Source organism: Odocoileus virginianus, chromosome 5, assembly GCF_023699985.2.
Source record: "Odocoileus virginianus isolate 20LAN1187 ecotype Illinois chromosome 5, Ovbor_1.2, whole genome shotgun sequence".
Lineage (NCBI taxonomy): Eukaryota > Metazoa > Chordata > Mammalia > Artiodactyla > Cervidae > Odocoileus > Odocoileus virginianus.
Window position 1 is genome coordinate 88,351,656 of NC_069678.1, and position 15,120 is coordinate 88,366,775.

General features: G+C 58.0%; 1 protein-coding gene across 1 annotated transcript in view; it reads left to right on the top strand.

Moving 5' to 3' along the window:
- The window catches only part of EPHA10 (EPH receptor A10), a 46,060-nt gene extending 31,683 nt beyond the window's left edge, over nucleotides 1-14,377 (top strand). Inside the window, exons 8-17 of the mRNA XM_070468382.1 lie at nucleotides 3,625-3,733; nucleotides 7,246-7,307; nucleotides 7,867-7,992; nucleotides 9,039-9,224; nucleotides 9,680-9,741; nucleotides 9,976-10,179; nucleotides 10,415-10,564; nucleotides 10,811-11,004; nucleotides 11,629-11,784; nucleotides 11,961-14,377. Coding sequence (XP_070324483.1) covers nucleotides 3,625-3,733; nucleotides 7,246-7,307; nucleotides 7,867-7,992; nucleotides 9,039-9,224; nucleotides 9,680-9,741; nucleotides 9,976-10,179; nucleotides 10,415-10,564; nucleotides 10,811-11,004; nucleotides 11,629-11,784; nucleotides 11,961-12,075 — 1,364 coding nt within the window. The 3' untranslated portion in view covers nucleotides 12,076-14,377. The remainder of the gene's footprint in view (nucleotides 1-3,624; nucleotides 3,734-7,245; nucleotides 7,308-7,866; nucleotides 7,993-9,038; nucleotides 9,225-9,679; nucleotides 9,742-9,975; nucleotides 10,180-10,414; nucleotides 10,565-10,810; nucleotides 11,005-11,628; nucleotides 11,785-11,960) is intronic.
- Nucleotides 14,378-15,120: the final 743 nt, after the last annotated feature.

The following is a 15,120-nucleotide window of genomic DNA, read 5'->3' on the forward strand; positions in this document are numbered from 1 at the left end:
ACCTGCAGGAATAAACCAAACGGAAACACCAGAAGAGGTTAAGACTCCGAGCTTTCACTGCTAGGGCCTGATTCAATCCCTGGTCAGAGAGCTAAGATCCCACAAGCTGCGTGGTGTGGCCAAAGGCAAACAAACCAACAAAACACCAGGAGAACTGCACATTTTCAATGGGCAAATTGTATGGTGTGAGAATAATTTCTCAATAAAGTTGTTATCAAAACAAAGCAAAACAAGAACTGAACATCAGATATTCCTGATCCTAAAACAGTTCCAGCTCTTGGCCATGGTGCGGTACCACCCCTCCTCCCCTGGTTTCCCTGCCCTGGTTCCTCCTCCCCCCCACCCCCCCAACTCCCCAACCCCCCAGGACCCTTCCTGATGTGCACAGAGCATCTAGTGCTTTCTTTTGGTCTCCTACCACTAACCCAGCCCTCAGGATCTCACCCCTATCTACCCCGAGCAGCTCATGAAAGTATTTTTCCTGGACAAAAGGCAGTTTGCCGTAAGAGGCATCCTGGCACCAGCTGTCAAGATAATAATTCTTTCCAACCTGCTACACTAGTCGAATCCAAGATAGAAAGAGTTCTGAGCCCAGAGGGAGGTGGAGATAAAGTGTTGAAGGAGTTTGCCTTCTGGGAAGGAGACAGCATTTCTTGCTCGAATGCCTGTCTGTGCCAGACCCCAGCCAGGTGCTGGTGAGAGGGGATTAGAGCTGGGTCTTGAAGGCTGGGGAACGTTGGAGTTCTTCGTGGGGAGGTGGGCCGGGAAGGCATCTTGGAGCGTGAGAGGCATCAGAACAGAGGCTCGTGAGCTGGGCTGGAGTGGATGTGGTGGAGGGTGGACGCTGGGGGCCGGTAGTTGAAGAGGACTGATGAGTTCTGTTAATCTGGTGCTTCTCTGTCAGTGGATCCCTGGGTCTGGAAGATCCCCTGGAGAAGGAAATGGCAGCCCACTCCAGTATTCTTGCCTGGGAAATCCCTTGGACAGAGGAGCTTGGCGGGCTGCAGTCCATGGGGCCACAAAGAGTCGGACCCAAATGAGCTACTGGGCGCACACAGTTGGTAGAGCACCGAGTCGGCTGTCAGAGTCAGAGTTGGCTGAGTACACATGCTGCTCAGCGCCTGGCCTCCTCTGCTGTGGCCCTGGCTACAGAGAGCAGTTCCCCAATCGCAGAGCCCTTTTTCCAGTGAGCTGTGACCCCAAGTCAAGATCACGAGGAGGACCATGCTGCACCGCTGTACTAGTTAAACCACTGTTGTGCAGCAAATTACCCTCAAACTCAGCAGCCAAAAACAACCTTCATTCATCATCTCATGGTTTCTGTGGGTCAGAAATATACGCATGGCATAGCTGCGTGCCCCTTGGGTAAGGCCCCTCACTGCAGTCCAGGTGTCCTCTAGGGCTGCGATCATCTCCAGGCTTAACTGGGGCGGAGTGGAGGGGACTTGAGGGAAGGAGTGTGTGCTTCCCTAGTTGGGCTCTTGCTGGCTGCTTGATGGAGGCAGGCACAAGATTCCTAGGCTTCTCCAAGAGCTGCTTATAACCCAGCAACTAGATTCTTGTAGAGACTGTGAGAGAGAGAGGGAGCAAGAGGGCGCCCAAGACAGAAGCTGATTTCTTGTAACCTAATCATGGTGGTGACATCCCATCACTTGTGCTGTATTCTGTTCATTAGAAGTGAATGACTGTGTTCAGCCCATGCTCATGGGGGAAGGAACACCAGGGTGTGGAGAATCCTGCAGGGCCATCTCAGAGGCTGCTGGCCACACCGATTTTCTCTGCATCCTCCAATTCCTTGTCCACCAGGGCAGCTCATTTCAAACAGTCCTTGGCAACTGCTCCGTCTTCTGCCACCAGCCAGGCCCGGGACCCTATTCCCCATCTCTGAAATCTGTTCTTTGACCCTGACCTTGTTGGCCTCTGACCCTCCCTTTCTCTCCTATCGCTCTTCCTCACTTGCTGTGTGGCGTCCTAATAGCCGCTGTTGGCATCTGACCGCATCTGTCGGGCTCCCAGCCCCTCCTGGCCCCACGATCATCTCTCCCTAGCCTCTGTGGACTCTCCTGGCTGAAGCGCTCTTCAGCCCTGCTGGCTCCCATTCCCCAGACATTATTTTGCACCCACCCCACTGTCTCCTCTATCATCCCTTGCCAAGGCTGCCTGCTAAAGTGTCTTTTTCTTTTTTATTATTTGTATTTTTAAAGTGTCTTTTTCTAATCCCAGTTTATTTGTCAGGGCTGTGTAGCATCTTTCCCATTCCTGACAGTTATCCCAAACCTTTATCTCTTCCAAGCACCCCCTCTCCCTCCCCACTCCTGACCCAGCAGATTCCCTCATTCCTCTCCTTGTGGGAAGGAACTCTGTCCACTGCTCTGGGCTCCCTGATACTCTCAAGATAAAGCTCACCCTCCTGGCCTAGCAATCAAGGCCGTTCTGGTTCTGTTTCCTCCCCCAGTTCCCTTCATCTTCCTGCCTTCCAGCTTTATCTCTTCATATCTTGCATTTCTGCCTCCGTGCAGCCTGCTTTCCAGCCACATGGGATTCCCTGTTGTTTTTCCAGACCCAGCAAGTGCATCTAAGCATCATCAACAACCCTGTCCATCTTCCAGGTCCAGTGCAGATGATGCCTCTTCTGCAAAGCCTTCCCCATTGGCTTTAGGAAGAAGTGATTGTGCCTCTGCTCAGCTCTGCTCCTGTTTCCGTTTCTTTTTTCCCATTGATTTTTCATTTCTGTCTCCCCTGCTGGTTGGTACACCCCTCCAGGGCAGGGATTCTGGCTCATCCATTGCTGACTCCCCAGGACCACTGCCAGCCTGGCACATGTGTTGGATGGATGGATGAGTGGATGGGGCTGAGGGCCTGGGGTCCTCTTGGCTCCTCTGCTGGAGAAATAGTTCAGTGCAGAGGCTTTGCGAATCAGGCTTGAATCTTAGGGTCACTGTTTATTGGCTTTGTGACCTTGGGCAAATTACACAACTTTTCTCGATGTCAGTTTTCTCAGCTGTAAAATGGGGACAGTTCACTTTCCTGGCTTCTTGTGATGATGAAACAGGATTGTTTAGTTATGTCATATAAGTGTGCATTAAATGTTAATTCATCATTATTGTTGTTAGAGAGGATGAGGTGGTTAGGTAGCTTCACTGGCTCAATGGACATGAATTTGAGCAAACTCCAGGAGATAGTGGAGGACAGGGGAGCCTGGGTGTGCTACAGCCATGGGGTTGTAAAGAGTCGGACATGACTAGCAACTGAACAACAACAAAAATTGTTGATGGCAGTTCTGGATTGGGGTTGGGGAGCTTGGAGAAAAGGCCACGCCCCTGCAGAGCCACTGTCCTTGTGCATCTATAAGGCAAAAAGGAAGGCCCGAGTCTGCCTGTCTGGACGCCCGCTCCTCTGTCTCAGAGCTGGGCTGCAGTAGGAGTGCCCCGCCCTGGGAAAGGACGAAGCTCCAGGTACCACTGCGGTTGGTGGGGGCAGCCTTGGTCCCTGGCCGCTGGGAGGCCGGGCCGAGGGTGGAGGTGCTGTGGAAATCCTGCTATGGGGTGAGGACAGGCATCTGTTCTGGGGCTTACCTGGGAGCCTGGTCCTCTGCCTCTCTCAACCTCGTGGTTTTCCTCCCAGCCACCTCCGGGTCCAAGGACCAGAGCCCCGCGGTCGTCGTCACCGTGGTGACCATCTCAGCCCTCCTCGTCCTGGGCTCTGTGATGAGTGTGCTGGCCATTTGGAGGAGGTAGGTGACTGGTCCCAGCCTGACTGTCCCCTGGCGGGCTGTGTCCCTGCCCTCAGGCACCTGTACCTGTATCTGCATTTGCACACGTGCGGATTTGCACCGTGGGAGCATACCGCCATGTAGAGACAGGCCTGACTGGTGCTGTCCTGGCTCCTCCCCCCACGGCCTGCTCCTGCTCAGCTGCTGTGGGATGAAGGGGATTTAGCTTCTTCCCTCATTAAATGTCAGAAGGCATCGCTGCAGAGGGAATCAAGCTCCGGCTGCTCCGGTGTGATTGGGAGCCTCCTGAGGCGCTCAGAGGCCCCCAGCCCCCCCCTGCCCCCAAGGGATCTGGAGGCCCTTGAACACAGGCAGAGGGAAGAAAGGCAGAAGCTGTGTGTGTGTGTATGTGTGTGGGAGCAGGGAGAGCAGGGCGGGGAACTCATATGCCAGAAACCCCCAAGCCCCAGAGGAAGGAAGCTGGCAGGAGAGTGGGCAGAGAAAGGGGATGGGCAGAGGGGGAAAGATATGGGGCTTGGGTCTGGCTCAGCAAAGATAGAGTCCCTCTGGCAGAGGCACCCCAGGTGGGTTCCAGGCTGGGGCTGAGGTCGGCAGACTGGAGGGGTTGGGAAGGCTGCATGTGACAGGCTGGAGTAGGGGGAGAAGAGAAGAGGCATGAGCTGGTCTGGGAGCTACACGTCAGCATCCTGGAACTGCCTGCAGGCCGGAGGGGCAGCGAGCTTTCATCTGGCTCAGATGGGATTATTTGCTTGGCCTTAAGTGAGGCACTGAAAGTGACTGAGGAGGAGAGGATCTGGGAGCCAGCTCTGCCCTGGCCAGGTGAGTCAGGAAAGCAGGACAAGAGTAGAATATCCTTGATCACGGAGCTTAAAGGTCCATAGATGAGACCCGTTAGAAAAGCGGTAATGGACAGGAGCTGGGAGCAGCTTGTTTTGACTGTGAGCTCAGGAGAGGATGAGGGAGAGGTAAGCCAGAAGGGCATCTTTGGCCAGAGGCTGCAAGACAGGAGCAGCTGCCCAGGAGCACTTCGGAGACCGCTGCACTAGAGCAGGTGGGGCAGGCCAGGCGTGGATTTCAAAACCTACTCAAAATCAAATGGCACCAACATGGGAATCACACATCTCCAACACACATGTCCCAGCGTTCCTCGCCCATCTCTTCTGCTCCCCATCTCTGCAGTACCCAGCTCTGTATAGTGGGCTCCTCACCTCCACTTGCCCTCCCAGTCGATCCTGGCTCACCCCAGTTCTCACCAGGGGGTGCCATCATCAGGTGGAACTGTCTCGCTTTCTCTGCCACTTCTCCAGCCACCCGGCCTTGCCCCTTGCACCCCTCCCCAGCTCTCCCGGATGTTCGTGGAAGTCCTGTTCCCACGCTGGATGACCTCACTAGCCATTGGACAACCTGCCCCAGCCCTTGGCCTCTGGGCCTTTGACTTCTTTTCCACAGGCCCTCTCTCCTGTCTCCTGGGCCATCACCCCAGTTCTGCTTGTGTCCTGCAGGCTGCCGGTCCTCGTGGCTCGCTCTCTCAGCCGTGTCTGTTGCACCTGCTCTTTACCTGCACCGCTGAGTCTGCACACCTGCCTATCTCTGCATCTGTCCTCTCCCTCCATTTCTCTAGAGGAAGTGCCATCCTCCCAGCTGGGATCAGTCCTCCTACCTGAGGCTGTAACCACCCCTTCCTACCTTCTCAGGAGCTCTTACTGTTGATCACGTCCACTTCTTCCCTGTATGCTGGCCGACATTTGTTGAGTGCTTAGTAAGCTCTTGGCGCCAGTGTGATCAGGCAGGGCTGTCTTGATCCTCATCTTATTAAAGAGAAAACCAGCCATCTGGTCTGCAAACAGCGAGGGAAGGTCCTAGGAGCTGGTCCATGCCATCAGATTCCAGAGCCCATGCGGGGGACCGCCGTCATGACCACACCACCCTGCATGATCGCTTCCGCTGGTATCGACACGTGGCCATTTCTGTTGAGTTTCCCTCACCTCTCCTCCTTGAGTCTTCACATGACCTTGCTCTTCTGATGCTGTTTCCTTCCTTGCTTCCTGTGACATCGCTGCCTCCCTGCCACCCCCCATTTCCGTCCTATTTCCCTCCAGTTTCTCTGGTGGTTCTTTCACAGTCTCCTCAGTGGCTTCCTTCTCTGTTGTGCTGTTAGTCACTCAGTCCAGTTCTTTGCAACCGCATGGACTGTAGCCCACCAGGCTCCTCTGTCCATGGGATTCTCCAGGCAAGAATACTGGAGTGGGTAATCGTTCCCTTCTCCAGGGGATCTTCCTGACCCAGAGATGGAACCCGGGTCTCCTGCAGTTGCAGGCAGATTCTTTACCATCTGAGCCACCAGGGGAGCCCTCCTCTCCTCTTCCCTATCTCTAGATGGTGGGGGTCCTCAGACTTGTCACCTTTCCCACTTCTCAGGTTCCCTCCTCTCGCTGGACAATGCCCCCAGCTCCAGAACTTGTATCTCCAGAGCAGACCCTTCTAAATGGCCCCCGCCACCCCCATCCCCGCCACACATAGCTAACTCCCTGCTCACTGATCAGCCCTGCTTATCCCAGAGGTGCTGTGAACTCAAATATCTAGACAGGAACTTGTCGTCGTTCCATCTTGGTAAATGGTACCCGCCTGACTTCACTGGGCAAGCCGGAACACTACTGTGGTTCCTACCTTTCCCCTCTCCTTTTCTGACCTCTAGCCTTCCCCAAGCCCTGTGGCCCTGTCACCTCAGTGTCACTCTTACTTTTCTCCATCCATGGTCACCCCATAGCCTGAGCCATCTCCTGCCATCTCCCGCGGGGACAGTAGCAGCAGCTGGGATGATCTTTCTAAAGTGCGAATTGAACCGTGGCATCCCCCTGCTCAAACCCGCCTCCCCCGGAGGCTCTCCTCTTCCCCACCCCCAGAATAAAACCACAGTCTTTATGTGGGCCTGCAGGACCCTGCCTCAGGGAGCCCCGGATGCCAGCCCATGGCTTTGTTGATGGTGATGCAGTCCTTTGGCCCGCGGTGGCCTCTCTCTCGGGAAGCCGTCCTTGATGGTCTCAGCCCTGTCTCAGCTACATGATCCCACAGTGCACTGCCCTTCTCCTTTGCTTGGACCCGTGAGTGGGCTTGTCGTTCCTTCTCAAGGTCTGTTTTCTTGACTAGACTGGAAGCTGCCTGTGGGCTCAAGGCCTGCCTGTTGTGTTCAGCTGTAGGCAGGGAGGCAGCTTGGGCTGAAGTCAGGGCTTGGGCTTGAAGTCTCTGAATTTGCAAGAATTCATGGAGTCTCAAAGTGAAAGTAACTAGGAATGCGGAGGGGGTGAGTGGTTAGGTCTGGGGCTGGGGTTACATGTGTGCTGGGGGGAGAAGCTTCCAGACCCGCAGGACGAGAAAGTCCCTCCCCTGGGGCACAGACCCTGTCCTTTTGGGACAAAGAGGTGCTGCCCTGGATGCTGGTGAGATGGGAAGGGCTGGGACAGCCTGGCTCAAAGGATGACTGTGGACACCCTCACTCCCATCCCCTACCCCAGACCCTGCAGCTATGGCAAAGGAGGTCGGGACGCCCACGATGAGGAGGAGCTGTATTTCCACTGTGAGTTGTCTGGGCCTGGCCCGGGGCGGGGCGGGCACCACCTCACCTTACTTCCTCAGTCCTCTTCCTGACTCCCCTTGCTTCAGTTCAGTTCAGTTCAGTCACTCAGTCATGTCCGACTCTGCGACCCCATGGACTGCAGCACACCAGGCTTCCCTGCCCATCACCAACTCCCAGAGTTTACTCAAACTCATGTATATTGAGTCGGTGATGCCATCCAACCATCTTATCCTATTGTCCTCTTCTCCTCCTGCCTTCAATCTTTCCTAGTATCAGGGTCTTTTAATGAGTCAGTTTTTTGCATCATGTGGCCAAAGTATTGGAGTTTCAGCTTCAGCATCAGTCCTTCCAATGAATATTCAGGACTGATTTCCTTTAGGATGGACTGGTTGGATCTCCTTGCAGTCCAAGGGCCTCTCAAGAGTCTCCTCCAACACCACAGTTCAAAAGCATCAATTCTTTGGTGCTCAGTCCTTGCATACCTCCCCCCCACCACCCCCCACTGCTCCAACCGCAGAGGCCCTTTTCCTCACTCCCATCTCTTTCTCTTCATTGCCAGTCAAAGTCCCAACTCGCCGCACATTCGTGGATCCCCAGAGCTGTGGGGACCCACTGCAGGCCGTGCATCTGTTTGCCAAGGAGCTGGATGCAAAAAGCGTCACGCTGGAGAAGAGCCTTGGAACAGGCAAACTGGGCACCCGGGGAAGCCTTGTCTGTGGGGAAGCCCTGCCTCCACCCCCTGCCAGCCCTCCCTGGAAGCCCCTCCTCCACCCCACCCCACCTCTATCCTGTTAGCCTGCCTCCACCCCAAGTCCTGTCCCCATCTCTGCAGGCCTGGCCTTCATCCGGTCCCCATGCTGTCCAGGAAGCTCCCGCCTCCACATCAAGCTGGGCCTCTGCCCACAGGGTCCAGGGAGGGAGGTGGCAGAGGAATCTGTGACCCTGCCTTCCTCCCCTTTGCCTGCCCCCAAGGTCAGAACTCTCTCCCTTCAGGCCCTTTCAGGGCTGGCTCTGCAGACTGCCACTGGCTGAAGTTTGGTCCCGGGCTTTCAAGGCCCAATGGGGAGGGGCGTTTGCAAGCTTGGGGTCCAGGCATACCTGAGTTCTAGCCCTGGCTCTGCCACTGCTTCATGACGGACGGGCTCATCCATCTTCTGCTCTGAGCCTCAGTTTCTCATCTGTTAAATGGGCGTGATATCTGCCTCAGAGCTGTTGTGGGAGCGTCCCAGCACTCAGCCCAGGGCCTGGCTCCTAGCGGGTGCGTGCTCTCTCACGATCAGTGCCCTGGCTTCCTTGCTTCACATCTGCAAGCCCTCCGCCCCTGTGCTGAGATGGCAGCGCTTTCACCAGGAGCCCAACACTCTATCCCAGCACTGTCGGCAGATTCACTGGGCAGAGGCCAGAAAGGGGCAGCGTGGTGGAATAGATGTCATGGTCACCCAGTACGCCTTTGATGTGCGGGCACGTGCATAGTCCTCTTTTGGAGGATTTGAAATTTCCCACCGAGGGAGGCAAGGAGGACTTCCCATTTCACAGAGGAGAAAACTGAGGCCAGAAGAGGAGCAGAGCAGAAGTCCACATCAGGCAGTCAGTACTCAGTTCACCAGGATTGAACTCAGAAGGCCCCAGTCCCAGGCCAGAAAAGGCCCGTGAGCCAGAAGCTGCTCACCCTGCCTGGGTTGGCCGAGGCAGCGGCCTCCGGGGGGTGTCTGAGGTGCTGTTCTCCCCCAGGGCGGTTTGGGGAGCTGTGCTGTGGCTGCCTGCAGCTCCCAGGCCGCCAGGAGCTCCCCGTGGCTGTGCACACGCTGAGGGAGGGCTGCTCCGACTCGCAGAGGCTCAGCTTCCTGGCCGAAGCCCTCACCCTGGGCCAGTTTGACCACAGCCATGTGGTACGACTGGAGGGCGTGGTCACCCGAGGTAGGGCTGGTGCTCCACCAGCATGGGTGGGTGGGTGGGTGGGGGAGGAGCCCGTGGTGTGGGAGGTGGGGTGCGCCGCGCCCCCAGGCCCTCTCTGCTCAGTCATGGGAGGGCGCCCCGACGCAGCCCAGCATGGGGAGAGGAGCTGAGGTCTCCGTCACTGACTCACGTGGCCTCTGACCCTGCGTGATCTCTGGATGCATGGTGACACTCTGGGGGTGCATCCCCGGTGATGTCCCCTGGTTTACTTGCTGCACATCCTCACCTTGGCCTTTGTCCCCCCCAGACGCCACCTCTCCGGCTGTTTAGCAGACGGGGGCAGGCAGGAGGTGGTGAGACTCAGGGAGCTGGGCCTCGGTCCTGGCCACCTTGGCGCGGGGCGGGGAGTGGGGAGCATGTGTGCTCACAGAGGGCAGCAGGCACCTGAGTGTGTGTGTCCCCCTCCCTGACCACAGGAAGTACCTTGATGATTGTCACCGAATACATGAGCCATGGGGCCCTGGATGGCTTCCTCAGGGTGAGTGGCCTGGGCCCCAGGGGGTACCGATGACTGTGGTTCTCTTGGTCCCTCACTTTTCCCTTTGGTGGGACTTGGGGTCGGCCTCATCCTCTGTAGAGATACCCTCTGGCCAGGCTGACCTGGCAGGTGACGCGGCCTGACCGAAGCCCAGAGCAGGCCAGTGAGTTCTCTGGGGTCACACAGCACCAGGGAAGCGAGGGTGCAGCCAGGCCTCCGTCTCCTCCCTCCCAGCGGCATGAGGGCCAGCTGGTGGCTGCGCAGCTGATGGGGCTGCTGCCCGGCCTGGCGTCGGCCATGAAGTACCTGTCGGAAATGGGCTACGTCCACCGGGGCCTGGCGGCACGCCGGGTGCTGGTCAGCAGCGAGCTCATCTGCAAGATCTCTGGCTTCGGCCGGGGCCCCCGGGACCGAGCAGAGGCGGTCTACACCACCATGGTGAGGGAGCCCTCCCCCGCGCCCCGCTTCCAGGCTGTGGTAGGGTCACTCCCGCCCCTCCCTCCCGCTGTCCGCGCCAGCATGGCCTTGCCTGCGGTCCCCCTGTGGGTTCTCCCTTAGATGAGCAGCTGGGGGCACGGCAGGTGGGGTGGGTCCCGTGGCACTCTGCGGGTGAGGAATGCGGGCTGCGACTCCGGCCCCCCTGCCCCTGACCGGCTGGCCCGCCTGCCCACAGAGTGGCCGGAGCCCGGCGCTGTGGGCCGCCCCTGAGACGCTTCAGTTTGGCCACTTCAGCTCCGCCAGCGACGTGTGGAGCTTCGGTGTCGTCATGTGGGAGGTGATGGCCTTCGGGGAGCGGCCCTACTGGGACATGTCTGGCCAAGATGTGAGTGACCGGAGTGGCTCCAGCTCCTTGCCTTCCGATCCTGTTGCCCTCTGACCTCAGGCCCTGGCTCCCTGACCTCTGCCCACGAACCCTTGACCTCTTAGCCCCAGGCCCCTCTTCACTGTCTGTTGTTTCCAGTCCCTGCCTGGTCACCATTTGAGTCTTCCTGGGGATGGGGTAAGTGTGTGTACTGGGGAACCTAAAACCTCCTGTCTGCCCACTGCTGCCCCCCGCCACACGGCCTAGGTGATCAAGGCCGTGGAGGATGGCTTCCGGCTGCCACCCCCCAGGAACTGCCCCTCCCCACTGCACCGGCTGATGCTTGACTGCTGGCAGAAGGACCCGGGCGAGCGGCCCAGGTTCTCCCAGATCCACGGCCTCCTGAGCAAGATGATGCAGGACCCGGAGCCCCCGAGGTGTGCCGACACCACCTGTGCCAGGTACGGTGTCCCCTCACCTGTCCCAGGTGCCTTCCCCACTGTGCCAATACCGCTGAACTCTGACCTGTCCGTGCATGCCCTCCCACCCCACGTACAGCCACGCCCCTGTCCTACCCCACCTGTGCAGATACGACTGCTTGCTCAGGTGCCCCAGGCAGACCTAATACTCCCACCGCCTTAGGCACATACAGCTTTTCATCTCAGTCATTTCTGCTTGCCCTGGGTTTTGCCCGACGTATTCCGGGTACAGTGACCATGTAAGTAAATGTGGTGATAGTCCTAACAAATCTGTAGTTCAGATAATACAGGTCACCTCCCCAACCTGCCTGCGTATATCCTACCCCAGACCGTGCCAGACACTCCCGGTGCCTTTAGCTGGCTCCTGTGCAGCCCCCTCTCTGCCTCCCCTGGTGTCATGAGCCCCTGCTTGGCTCTGAGAACGCCTGGAACCCAGTGTGAGCCAGGCCTGCCCTGGGACTCGGTCATCTCCTCGGATATCCTGTCCTCAGATGACCCATCCGTTATCTCCTCAGATGACATCGCCTGTCCTTTCTCAGAGTGACTGGGTCTGGGCCCCAAGTCCCTACTGTTGACTGACCACAGCTCCTCCACCCCCCAACCCAGGCCTCCCACGCCCCTGGCAGATCGTGCCTTCTCCACCTTCCCCTCCTTTGGCTCTGTGGGCGCGTGGCTGGAGGCCCTGGACCTGGGTCGCTACAAAGACAGCTTCGCTGCTGCGGGCTATGGGAGCCTAGAGGCTGTGGCCGCCATGACTGCCCAGTGAGTCTGAGGAACCCGGGGGCCCTGCCCCTGCCTGCATGGGAGGCCCCGCCTGTCCTCATTCTGGGTCTTTCCCGGGGCGGGGGGGGAAGGTGGAAGGGAGAGAAGATGGGGAGGTGGGAGGGAGAGAAGACAGTGGGGATGAGCCAGCTAGATCTGACCAGCCTTCTCCCCAGGGACCTGGTGAGCCTGGGCATCTCGTCGGCGGAACACCGGGAGGACCTCCTCAGCGGGATTGGCGCTCTGCGGGCCCGGGTGCTCCAGCTGCAGGGCCGGGGGGTGCAGGTGTGAGCAGCCCCACTCTCCTGGCCAGGACCCCAGGGGGGGTCCCAGCCCCCAGCCCCACCCAGGGCCCCTGCTGGCTGCGTTCCACCTGTGCGGAAGGGAGAGCCCAGAGCTTGAGTGGAGCCGCAGTCTTTCCCACCTCCCTGCCTGTTCTCACTGCCCCCGGTCTGAGCACCTTGGCTGACTCAGCCTCCCCTCCCGCCCTCCCATAGAAAAAAGGTTCAAATCCTGGGGAGGACCTCTGAGATACAGTGGGAGGAAATGCAGGGTCACAGAGACCCAGGTGGGCAGGGGCAGGGAGGAGGACCTAGCTTTAAATGCCCTGATTCATGCCCATCTGTCTTCTGCACCCACTGGAGTCTGGGGCCCACCCCAAAGGGTGCCACACTTTTCCTCAGAGCAGCGGGCAGCCTGGGTCCCCGAGGGATGGGCCGCTCTGGGACCTAGCAAGGATACCTGTCCTCGTGGGCCATGGCTCCTCAGCTCCCTGTGGTCCAGCTAGGCCCTGTCCTGAGACCCAGGCAGGCAGAGGTGGTGCTGAGGGCCCTGAGGACCCCGGACTCAGGAGCTGATTTCTGCATCCCCCACCCTTGGGCCGACCATCCTGGGTGAGGGTCCCGGTGCTCCCCTGAGGTCCCGCTAGGCGTCCCCTGCTACTTTGCGTTCCTTTTATAAACTCACCGGGCAGGACATCTGAGGGGAACATGAGGAGAGAGGTTTTCTGCCTGGGACTCCGAGAGCTTTGCTCCCAGCCCTGGGGATCGTGAAGATGTGACTCTCAGAGAAGGAGCTTCTCCAACGGGCCAGTTCAGTCCTTACTGTACCAGAGGGAAGACCGAGGCTCAGTGAGGAGTCCGGGCCAGAGCTGGGCTTGAGCCCACGGGCCCAACTCCTGATCTGGAGTGAGACTGGCTCTGGAGAGACTGCTTGGTCCTCCGTGTGCCACCAGCACTCTTCCCTGAGGCAGCCCAGGGGCACTGAGGTGACCCCTCTTGCAAGGTTCATCCCCTGTACCACCCAGCCCCCGTGAAATGCCTCCTCACTCTGGGTCCTCTTCTGTGGGGCTTGTGCTGAGGAGTGGTTGCACTGAGCTGGCTCCAGAGCTCCTCATCCAGGAGGGCTTCCTGGAGGTGGGGGTGATCATGAGGCCAGGGCTTTTGTAGGACAGAAGGAAGGCGACTGGCCCTGGATAGGGTCACCCCTGACATACACCTGCTCTGGGGTATGGCTATGTGTGGGTGGGATGGGATGAGGTGGGAAGGGTTCAAGGGCTACAGGAGGGGGTGAAGGAGACACAGCCAGCCCTTGGAGGGCCCAGACGAGGCAGGGAGATGAGCTCAGGCTCCAGGTAGTACTGCACGCCCCCAGTGGCAGACCTTGGGGCCTGAGGGTTGGTGGGCCAGAGGGGCAGATGGGCAGTCTTGATGTATGTACATGGAAGGGTGTCTGGGAAAGTTCCCTGGCTGAGTCTGATGCATCCATTGAATGGGACCTTGGAGGAGCCAGAGGAGGACTCTTTACTTAGGGTTGATGGAGGGCCTGGGACAGAAGGAGTCCAAGCAGAGGGTCCTGCAGAGGATCCTGGAGAGGGGAAGAGGCAGCACATCCCTGGGATTGCTCCGTGGTGGGGGCGGAGCCTCCCAACAGTGCCTTTAGCCTCATCCTGCCAGCAGGGCAGGAGTCCCCCAGCCCCGCTCTCCATCTCCTGAGCACCTGCCTCGGCTCAGTGTCCTGGGGGTGCCAGGAGAGGCTGAGACACTGCTTCTACCTTTGACAGAGCTGGAGGGTCCCTTGCCAGTGCCCTCCAGACTCTGCCCCCACTGCCCCCAGGAGAGCCAGGAAAGGACACACCAGCACCCCGTCTTGGTGGAGGGAGCCTCACCCCACCTACAGCTGCATCAGCCATGCTCTGGAGGCCAGGGTGTCCCCCCCTCCACCAGCTGTTCTGCAGAGTCCCCTGGCTGTGTTGGCAGGACTTCGGTGTCCAGGGTAGACCTCCGTTCCTGTGAGGAGTGAGGTCCCAGCATCCTGACGGGTCCCAGGCCTCAGCCCCACACAGGTTGCTGGTGTGATGTGGGCTGACGGCTTCCTGGGAGCCCTGTACAGATCTATTTTTATATGGAACTTATTCAATGGATAGAGAGAGTTGGCCTGCAACCTGCTCCCAGCACCCGTATCTGAGCCCAGCCAGGGAGGGAAGGGGCTGGTTGGGGGTGGGGAGAGTGGTTCCTTTGACTAATTCTGGAGATGTTTTTATATTTCTTGGGATCTATATGCAGGACACAGTAATAAAAACCTGTCTGTGGTATGGTGCCTGTCAGTGACAATTGCTTAAACATTAAGCTTGTGTGGGAGGGTTTTACACCACCACTCCCCCACGAAGTGTTTGCGGTCTCAGCGAGAGACACATTTAGGAGATAGGGCAGTGTGATTGGGGCTACCATAGGGGTGAGTACTGGATGGCTTCCCGGAGGAGGCAGCACTCCAAGGTGCCATTCCCTGAGGTGGAAAAGACTTAAAGGGAGGGGAGCAGGTGGATAAGGTATGTGGAGGGAGCTTGGTTTTGGACAAGCTAAAATGTACATCCGATACTGTGAATAAATGATGCCAGGGTGATGTCCTATCACACGCTCCCCAAGAACTAGCTCCTCACATGAATAACTTAACCTAACCCTTCATAGGGCCTTCCCAGGTGGCGCTAGTGGGGAAGAATCCACAAACCAATGCAGGAGATGTAAGAGACACGGGTTCGATCGTGGGTCGGGAAAATCCCCTGGAGGAGGAAATGGCAACCCACTCCAGTGTTCTTGCCTGGAGAATCCCACGGATACAGGAGCCTGGCGGGCTACAGTCCATGGGGTCACAAAGAGTCGGACACAATGGAAGCGACTTAGCACGCATACACACAACCCTTCATAAGGCAATACGTTTGCACTTCTTCCAACAGTAAGTCCCAAGTAGGTCTTCTAGAAAGATCAGGGGGTCTGTAATGGTAAAGCTTGACACTTGCTGTTCATTGGAACCCTAGGATTCTTTGAAACTCCCCTGGTG